This window comes from Juglans regia, chromosome 11 (assembly GCF_001411555.2).
Source record: "Juglans regia cultivar Chandler chromosome 11, Walnut 2.0, whole genome shotgun sequence".
NCBI classification, from domain to species: Eukaryota; Viridiplantae; Streptophyta; class Magnoliopsida; order Fagales; family Juglandaceae; genus Juglans; species Juglans regia.
Genome location: NC_049911.1, coordinates 8,212,544 through 8,223,068, shown reverse-complemented (window position 1 = coordinate 8,223,068; position 10,525 = coordinate 8,212,544). Strand labels below are relative to the sequence as shown.

The 10,525-nt window shown below is 34.1% G+C and overlaps 1 protein-coding gene across 1 annotated transcript; it reads left to right on the top strand.

The window, feature by feature from the left end:
* Positions 1-5,204: 5,204 nt before the first annotated feature.
* Positions 5,205-7,862, top strand: LOC118349885 (TMV resistance protein N-like). The gene is made up of 6 exons (XM_035695818.1): positions 5,205-5,915; positions 5,988-6,224; positions 6,328-6,390; positions 6,755-6,877; positions 7,238-7,474; positions 7,584-7,862. Exons 1-6 carry the CDS (start codon positions 5,205-5,207, stop codon positions 7,860-7,862), a joined length of 1,650 nt encoding a protein of 549 aa, XP_035551711.1.
* Positions 7,863-10,525: the final 2,663 nt, after the last annotated feature.

Genomic DNA, 10,525 nt, shown 5'->3' with positions numbered 1-10,525 from the left:
GAGTAATTTGATTCCAATTAATCTATTTAGAAATTTGTACACTAGAATTTGGGTACTAGATTGTAATAATAAAGTATATCGCTTTGAGCTAGTAATGAGAGTTTTTGGTTCTAATATTGTTTTCATTAGTTTATAATGAATCATATATATGTAATATATAATATATTATATTATAATATATAATATAATATAATATTAGATATATACTGTACTGTATATATAGTACAGTGTATATATATAATATACTACATAATATATTATATATATAATACACAGTATATATATTTATACTATAATATACTATATATATTATAGTATAATATTATATATAGTATGTTATATGTTATAGTATACATTATAATATATAACAAATATTAATAATATAATATATTGTAGTCCATTTTTAAAAAATAAATCGAAAAACGTTCGAACGTACCAAGAATTATGTTTGAACGTTTCGTGTATATAAGGCCAAAACAGAACGGCAAGACGTCATTTTCACCGTTATCTAACTTCGTTCCCGTTTGCATGCCGCCACTCCTCCATAGCCGCCACCGTCAAACTTCGCCACAACCGTCACTAAAAGGTAGGCATTCATCTTTTAATCAAATAAAATATATTTTATTTGAGATTTTCGTTCGGTTTTGTTTAAAACAGGCCAAGTGGTGGCCGAATTTTCAACTCCATTTTTCGGCCACCACGGCATGCCATTGGCCAAATACTCACCGTGGAAAAGTTTCTTGAAGTATATACTTCATTTTTACAGTGGCATTTCGGCATTTAGAATATTGTAGACTGATTCTTGAGATTTCAATAATGGTCGAGTCGACTCAGCCATTCTGTGTCATAACGTTCAAACGTTTCACCAAAACGTTTAAACATACGACGTTTCAATTACATAGTCGTTAAGGCTTCTACGTTCGAATGTGTATTGTTTTACATTCGAACATTATTTTTCGTAAAATTTTCGTCCAAACATTTAATTATAACGTTTGAACGTACTATTTAAATTTATTTATGCTTCATCGTTTGGATGTTCATCCTTTACGTTCACATGTAAAACCCATACGTTCAAATGTATAACATAAACGTCCGAACGTACATCATTTAAATTTATTTACTTCTTACGTTCGAACGTGTATGTTATACGTTCGCACGTATGTATTTTACGTGTGAATGTAAAGGATATACATCCGAACGTTTTATTTTAATGTTCGCACGTTTATTTTGTTATGTTTGAACGTTATTGCAGGGCAGCTTAAAATTAACGCAAAAAATGTATCAATGTAAATAATTTGTTTCCTTTTCTATTTTCAGGATATGACTGATCCTCTGCATACTAGGAAACGAGGGAGGAAAGGAGCCACTTAGGACACTGCTCGTATCGGGGCTCGTAATGTCTTGGTAGAGCGAGAGGTCATGATTAATGAGTTCTACGAACTCATATGGGAGCAGACAAACCTGAAAGATGTTTTCGTCGGTTGAAGCTGGGAAAATATCTGCACATTGAGGGGGAAGGTATACCCCTCAATGGTTCAGGAGTTATATATGGGGATGTGTGACATGCCTCAGGATGTATCCTCTCACACCGTGACTGTACGCGGTGTTTCCATTGAGATTTCACCAGATGTCATCGCCGAGCACCTCAGGATTCGTCGAGGAGTTGAGACATTTGCACACGCTACACCCCGTGAGGATGTAGGCACTTCTACATCATCTACTGGCTGCCCATTTGAGCTAGCATCAGCCATAGATGCAGACCGATCAGACATCGAGGATACTGGACTCAAGGCTCGGGATGATCACCAAGACGAGGATTTCTACATCCTCACCGGGAGGGACCGCATGTAGATTGAGAGGAAGAACGCCTTCAACCAGAATCATCTGTTACCTTTCTTCCGCATGTTGCACCTTATTGTTGCAACAAACGTGGATCCTGTGGCACATAAAACCACATTTAGTTGGTTTCTGGCACAGTTTTTGATACGAGTGGCACATGGAGATCCTATAGATTTGCCACAGCACATCTTTGAGATGATCCATTATGAGGCGAGCATCTTCTCTATGGATAATCTCCCATACGATGTCTTGATCAGCCGGCTATTACTTACACAGGGAGTGCCAACCCAGTCAGAGGATTGAGTCAAAGATCAGATGAGCCTTCTCGACATGACCACGCATCGACGTAGCATTGGACAGGCGAGGGGACGTCAGCCACCCCCTCTAGAGGATCTAGTTCCTTCGACGCAGCCTGATCCAGGTCATGTAGGGAGTAGTAGTCAGGAGCCGTCGAGTACATTTGCGGGACATGCGCGGCCTGCTTGGGTTGATGCGGTGATCTCACAGCTGACTGCGCATATCGATCGTAAGATCGATCAATCCCTCGCGGCTATAGAGGCCTTTGTCTTCGAGATCACCCATCGTGTAGGTATCCTTAATGACAAGGTTGATACCTTGACTGAGGAGGTACGGAGTTTGAATTTTGCAAACAACCCTATCATCTGAGTGTTGTATAAGAAATTCGATCATATTTTGTATTTTACTTTTATTATATGTAAAGAAAAATATTATTTAATATTTCTATAGTTTTTTAATTTCAATTCTTAATCTTTTGTAATGTTATATTTTCCATTTTTAAAACTAAATTACTGTACTTCAAATACATATAAACATAAATATATATATATTTATATATTACAAATTGTGTATATATAAATATATACAAGTCAATTTTTTAGACTTGTTCACAAAATATGCACTATAAAAACCTTAGAATTTTTAAATTAGAGTCATATTTAATTTAAATTTACAATTAATGTTCAAACGTTAGTAATTGACGTTCGAATGTTGGCACAAAACATTTTACATTCGAACGTTAATTACTAACGTTCGAACTTTGGCCCCAAAACATTTCATATTCGCACATAAGTAACCACAATGTTCGAACTTATATGTGACGCTAGAACCTAAATTTCTCATATGTTGGAACGAAAAAAAAATCTCATCTGCCTTAGTGACGGTTTCCAGAAACTGTCACAAAAAAGGCTTTTTAGTAACAGTTTGGGAACTGTCACAATTTTTCAACCGTCACTAAAAAGCAATTGTGTTGTAGTGCCAGTTAGTGCTAGCTCTTCTCATAATTCTCGAAGTGATCTCCAAATTACAAGCAAACATTTGTTTCAACAAGTTTTTTTTTTTTTTTTTTTTTTTCAAGTGTCAAATGGTTCCCTTAAGCACTCAAAGAGCCTCATCATTAGTACCACCATGTTCTTCCACTTTTCCTCAATTTTCATGGCGAGGACACCCGCAAGCGTTTTACAGATCATTTATACACTGCTTTAGAAAAGAAATGCATTATCACCTTTAAAGACGACGAGAAACTTGAGTAAGGAAAGTATATTTCTCAAGAGCTCTTGAAAGCAATACGTGAGTCCATGTACGCCATCCCCATTATCTCAAAAAACTATGCTTCCTCAAGATGGTGCTTGACTGAACTTGCCCAAATTGTCAAATGCATGAGAGAGACGGGTTTGACAGTTTTGCCTATTTTCTACCATATTGATCCCTCTGAGGTATGAAAACAAACTGGGGCTTTTACAGAAGCTTTTGCTAGGCATGAAGAAGACCCTAATATTGATATGGAGAAGATGCAAACGTGAAGAGTTGCTATGAAAGAAGTGGGCAACATATCCGGATGGCATTTTCATCTTAGGTAACATTTTTTCTTTTATTCTTATAGCAAGAGCATGCATGGATATGTTGGAGATTCTCAAATTTATACCCCCATAAAATTGGATTCCGGCAGGTTGTACCAATCAAATTTAATTGGATCCATATAAATACACATGTTAGACTCATGTTGATCAGTTAGTGATCTAGCTCATGTAACAAAAATTATAAATTCTTGATGTGAAATCTAATCCCTTTAATTAAATAAATTTAACAATTGATCCTTATGATCTATTACTTCTTTGTTAGAGAAGTGCTAGTGCCACAATTAGGATTGGATACAAAAAACATTTCATCTCAATCTCATCTTATCTCATTGTATTTCATCTATATTATTACAATTTTCTCAAATTTTCATACAAAATGTAATAAACAATTTAACTTTTTCAAATCTCAAAAGATTAATAATATTCTAATAATATTTTATTCAACTTTCAACTTTCATCTCAACTCATCTCATCTCAACTTACTATCCGAACCTCCCGTAAGAGATTTCACAAAAATAAATTTATTAACTGATATGGCTTTACGAGGTACGCTAGATTCAGATTGAATATTTGATGATCCTTTTAATGTTTCTAAATCAAGGCCTGCTTGGTTGCTTTTGGTTGTGGATGACCACAAATTTAGGGAAATGATGGGGCAGATCTGCCTCCCCAATCAACTGGTGCTTGCCCCTTAATATTAATCGTTTCATCTTCAACCATGGGCCATTTAGCTATTGCCATCACCCAATTTTCCCTGTTGGCTGGATTTTTTTAAAATATGTATATTTGTTTGACTATTAATTGTATCATCACTCATGGTTCCTCCTTTCTAGGGACTTGACTACCTTGTTAATTTGCATCCATATCTATTCCTCTAAAAGTAAGCATTTCTATGGCTTCCTTTCATCCTTAGAGCTACAACTTTCTTCCTCTGGCCAGTTTATTATATGCATCAGTTACTTTCGACTACATATCATTACATTGCTCCCTAAGTCGATCCCCTTGTACTTTACTATCAATTATATGAAACTACATCATGATGCCTTGTCCCTTTGGATTTGGCATCAACAGCAACTCCAGATCATCAACGTACCAGGAAACCCTGATTCCTTATCAAAACCTACAATTCTTCTATGGATTCGAGTTTAGAAACAACATCCAAACTCTCCTAATTCTCACCAAAAAACAATGGAAATGTAAGGGTCAAAGGTTAAACATTATATTTAGGGTGCTATAATATTGTAGATATGAGAACGGTACTCTAATTTTATTGATAACCCTTATTTATGGTAGAGTAATACCCTATACAAAGGGAGCATGGAGGTTACAACCAAAATCCCAAAACCATGCTCCTTATAATGTGCTATATTGGACAATAATACATTATCATACATTTGGCTCTTGAAAGGCTATCACTATCTCATAATAATTAATTATCTTATCATTTTTCCTAGACATGAATCAACAATTGTCCAAGAAATCAATAAAATGATACTTCAAGGATTGAGTCGTAACTTTTCAACTCTTTCCAAGGACCTTGTTGGAATAGAATCCCGTGTGGAGGAAATGATGAACATACTTGGTATTGGAGGGGGTAAGACAACTTTGGCAGAAGTCATTTATGATAGAATATCTTACCAATTTGAAGCTAGCAACTTTATTGCATGTATTAGAGAAGAAACTAGAAATCGTGGTTTAGTTTCTTTACAAAAACAACTTCTTTCTAAGCTCTTCATGGAAAGGGCAATACATATATGGGACGATTGTGAGGGAATGAATATGATACAGAATAGACTATGTTATGAAAAAGTATTTTTAGTCCTTGATGATGTGGACAGAGAAGAACATCTAACAACATTAGCAGGGAGCCGTGATTGGTTTGGTCTGGGGCCTAGAATCATTTTAACGAGCATAGATAACCATTTATTAAAAAGACATGGAGTGAATTATATCTATATGGTTAATGAGTTGAATAATGATGAAGCATTGCAGCTCTTTAGTTTGGCAGCTTTCAAGAAACCCCATCCTGAAGAAAATTATGTTGATTTATCCAAAGGCTTTGTGAAATATGCTCAAGGCCTTCCTTTAGCTCTCAAAGTTTTAGGGTCCTCCTTGTTTGGTAGAGGAACAAATGCACGGAAAGGTGCTTGGGATCAACTGAAAGCAATTCCTAATAAGGGAATTTTAGATACACTTCAAGTAGGTTTTGATGGATTGGAGGATTTGTAAAAGAAACTGTTTTTAGATATTGCTTGTTTTTTCAATGGAGAGGTCTTAGATAACATTTTGATGGATATATTAGAAAGTTTTGGTTACTACCCATACCTCAATATTGATATTCTCATGGAGAAATGTCTTATAACCATCTCATCTAAAAGGTTGAGGATGCATGATTTGCTACAAAAAACTGGTCAAGAAATAATTTATGATGAATTCCCTAAAGAGCCTGGCCGGCGTAGTAGATTGTGGCATTATAAGGATGTCCTTCACATGTTGAAGAATAATACTGTAAGTGGATTAATCCAGATATAAATGTATAGTGTATTTTCATTCTAATTCTTAAGTTTTTTGCAAATATTTCTCACACAATTTTATTGTTCTTGATTTTTAGGGAACTGACGTGATTGAAGGCATAGTGCTAAACTTACCTAATCAAAATGAGGAACGATTATGTGTAAGAGCCTTCTCAAGGATGGCAAAATTGAGAATTCTTAAAATTCACAACACAAGTTTTGTCAACATGAGTTTTTCTAATCTCTATGATAAGTTATTGAATCTGCATTGGCACAACGACCCTTTAAAATTCATGCCAACACATGGGTTACGGGTGCTAGAATGGTCTAAATATCCTCCAAAATCCTTGTCAATCAGCTTTCAAGCAAATAATCTTATTGAACTTAGATTTCCATGCAATCACATCAAGCAACTGTGGAAGGGAATTAGTGTAAGGTGTTTTCTTCTTGTTCTTCTTTCTACTGATGGTACTAAGCTCGTTAATGCTTTTCTTTTTTTGTTCAATATTTATTGTTTTATAACAGAGTTTTGGGAGTTTGAAACTCTTTTATCTTAGCGGCTCTCAAAACTTGTTGGAGACACTAGACTTCACTGGAGTCCCAAGTCTTGAGACACTAGACCTTGAAGGTTGTACAAGCTTATCTAAGGTCCACAAATCTATTGGTGTTATCAAACGGCTTAGAAGAATGAATCTACATGCTTGCAGACACCTTAAAATCTTTTAAAATTAAATTAGCTTGGAGTCTCTTCAACATTTTTATCTTTCTGGTTGTTCAAGATTTGAGAAGTTCCCAGACATGGTGGGAAACATGACTTCATTGCGGTTACTTTATTTGGATGGTACCACCATAAAGGAACTACCCCCATCATTAAAGAGTTTATGCGGCCTTTCCATATTGTCTTTACATAACTGTAGTAAGCTCTCAATTTTTTCGAGCGTTATTTGTAGTTTGTCATCTCCTAAAATTCTAGATTTATCTGATTGCCTAACACTTGGTGGAATTCAGGACATGAATGGTGAGGGGTATCTCGAACAATTGTATAAAGGTGGAACTGCTATCAAATTCACTAAGTTTTTCGCAGTGCCAGAGTTTGGCTCAAATGATGCTTGCTCTACGCAAGAAATGTTTATGACCAATGATGACTCTATTGCAGCCTTCTATATTGGTTTTGATGACAGAGTCTACTACATTAGATGCTTGAATCATGAAGAAAGTAATTTGCAAACAAAAGGCTATGACGTTGTGAGTCTCTTTCTCTTCATAAGATGTTTTGTGGAAGTGGTTATTTAATATATATATATACACACACACACACTCCAATTAACATCTTTCTGTTTTTCTTCACATGCAGGAAAATAATTGTTTTAATCCCAAGGTAATGTCTGGACCTTCCTTGGGAGCTGAAATTCAAGAGTATTTCAACATGAGAAGTTATGGTTCTCGTGTAACACTTCAAATCCATCCAAACTTAGATAATAATAGTAAGTGGGAGGGATATATTCATTGTACTTTTTATGAAGTTGATGATGAGGTAGAGAATTCAGATCCAAGGATTTTCAAGGGCAATCATCCTGATCACGGCCAGTTTGTTGAGTTTGTTTATCATTTTGAGACTAATGAAGGTCCCTAAAAGAACCCTTAGTCCTTCGTGCCCCTGAAGATCACCCTTTTGTAGGGCCATGTGGGTTTGGGGTGTGTCTACCAGCCAAGTGGCTTTTGGAGTAGTCAAATAATTTGGATGGATGGAACTACATTGGAGCATCAGTTTAAACAAGTAGTTGGAACATGAAGGTGAAAGAGTGCGGGGCGTGCCTTCTATGTCAACTTCTTGATCCTGAAGTATATAATACCTTTAATCCTCATGGTCTAAAATCATAAATTAGGCATCATCTTTGTTGTTCGGAAATGGGTAGTCATAATGTTGTACCTATTCGTTTCTAAGGCATAGTAAGGAATTAAAATATGTGAGGTGGATCAGTACTCCAGGCCAAGTTGTTTGAATGGATGCAATTCATGTATATATTTAGGCTTTCATCAATTATTAATGCTTATTGGACAAGACATTCGAGAATGCATTAATTATGAGATGGAACTCTTCATTCAGGCTGTACAAAAGAGATCAGCTAAGCAATTCCAGATTTAATTCAGGTAAAATTTCCCTTGGGTTAATATCGATCGACCTTAGTAGTGTTCCTTTACATTTTTTTCCACAAATTTCTAATATAACAATATCGACCGCCCTCCTAAATATGTGTGCGTGAAAGAGTTTATAATATATTTCTAATATTACCTACAGAAGCAAAGTTTTAAAATTTTGTAAAAATCTACCATATATAATTTACAATTCATTAGGGTTTCTTTTTTTTTTCTCAACCCATTTGATCTCAATCTTTTATCTGTAAAAATGGTTTTTATGCTCTCGAATTACACATCACCACTTCGTAATTTCATTAATTACTTTACAATAAACTAGTAAATAAATCCTAAAATATGAGCCCTAAACTTTTATAAATTCTAATTTTATAATAATTCTTTTTATCATTCCATACACCACACACCATATCTCTTTTATTTTATTTCTTTCTCTTTTACATAAAAATTATGTGATGTATAAATGATAGGCAGAACAAGTCAATTAGTTTAGTAAAAATAAAATAAAATAAAATAAAATCTTAAATATATAAAATGTACCATGTGAGATGAGTTTTTGCATCCCTCCTAATTTTAATTTGAAGAGGCTTTGTAGTCACTATTCGAACTACCACTTGGAGAGATTGTCCAAATCTCATGGACATTCAAGAGTATTAAAAGAAGAGCGGTGCTACTTTGCCGCTCAAAGTAGCTCGCTGCAACTTAACACTAGGCCAAAATCATCTTTTTATGTTTTTTCTATTTTTTTATTCATATTTTTTTTATCATTTTAAAACATTTTAAAAAAATATAAAAAAAATATCAATACACTAATAGTCACTTCCTTAACCATTAAGTAAAGAAAAAAAATTAAAAATAAAATAAAATACATGAGGTGTCAAAATGAGGGGGCAGATTGAGTGGGTAAAGTAACATTTTTATTAAAAGAATTTGCCAACTTTTTCCACCTTTAATAGTTAGAAAGTTAGCAATCTGTTTATCAACCCATCTTGATCAGAGTTGACTGGCCAATCCTATTAAGATATTGTTATTTTATTTTTGGATAACGTTAGGTGGCACCAAATGGGCTTTTCAAATATGCACACTAATGTAAATGATTTTTTTATAGTATTTTTTAAAAACCTTAATCATTAAGAAAAAAAATACAAATTCACTAATAATCACTTTCGAAATCACATCCCAAGAGCATACTTAGATTGAGATAAAACTACACCGAGGAGTTGCGGGTGACTTGAATGCTTAAAAAATAGTGCATGAGAACCAGATCTTTCATTGCAGACTGTTGACTAAGAGTAGTAGTGAAGGCATTAAGATGTGAGGGGTTTGAACCAGTGAGAAGAATATCATCTACATATAAGAGTTAAAAAAAGAGTGCCTAGAGATGAGTGATTTATGAAAAGTGAAGTATTAGAAGAGCTATACTGGAAACCATAGGCAATAAGGGAAGTACTAAATTTATCAAACTAGACTCGAAGGATCTGTTTTAAGCCATAGAAGGCCTTGTTTAACTTGCAAACATAAGAAGAAAAATTAGGATGGATAAAATCTAGAGATTGGTAAATAAACACATCAACTTGGGTCCGGTTTTGCATTTTCGCACCAATTCTGCACCGATTACCCCTCTAAATTAGTACTTCTGGTTTTACCGGATCCGGTCTGGTTCAGTCCCATTTTTCGATTTTAATATACTATATTATATATTATATAATATATATAATACTATATAATACTATAGTGATAATATATTGTAGTATATTATAATATATATTATAACATATTATAATATATAGTGATATAGTATTAGTATAACTATTAATTCAATAGACTATAGTGATATAAGATTTTAAATTTAATATTATATTAATTAGTAATTTATTATATAAGACAAAACTATTTTATATATAATTATATATAAAAATTAAATACAATATAAAAAATTATAATATATATATGAATTGGTCCGATTCGGTCTGGTCTGATTTTAGAAAAGGAAAAACTGGAACCGGACCGATTTTGACTGGTTTTAAAAAAAATAGAATCGATGCTGGACCAAACCAAACTCGGTACAGAACTTAACCCATCGGTTTGGTTCGGTTTACCGATTCACCGATTTTATTTTACACCGCTAATCACCATGGAGGA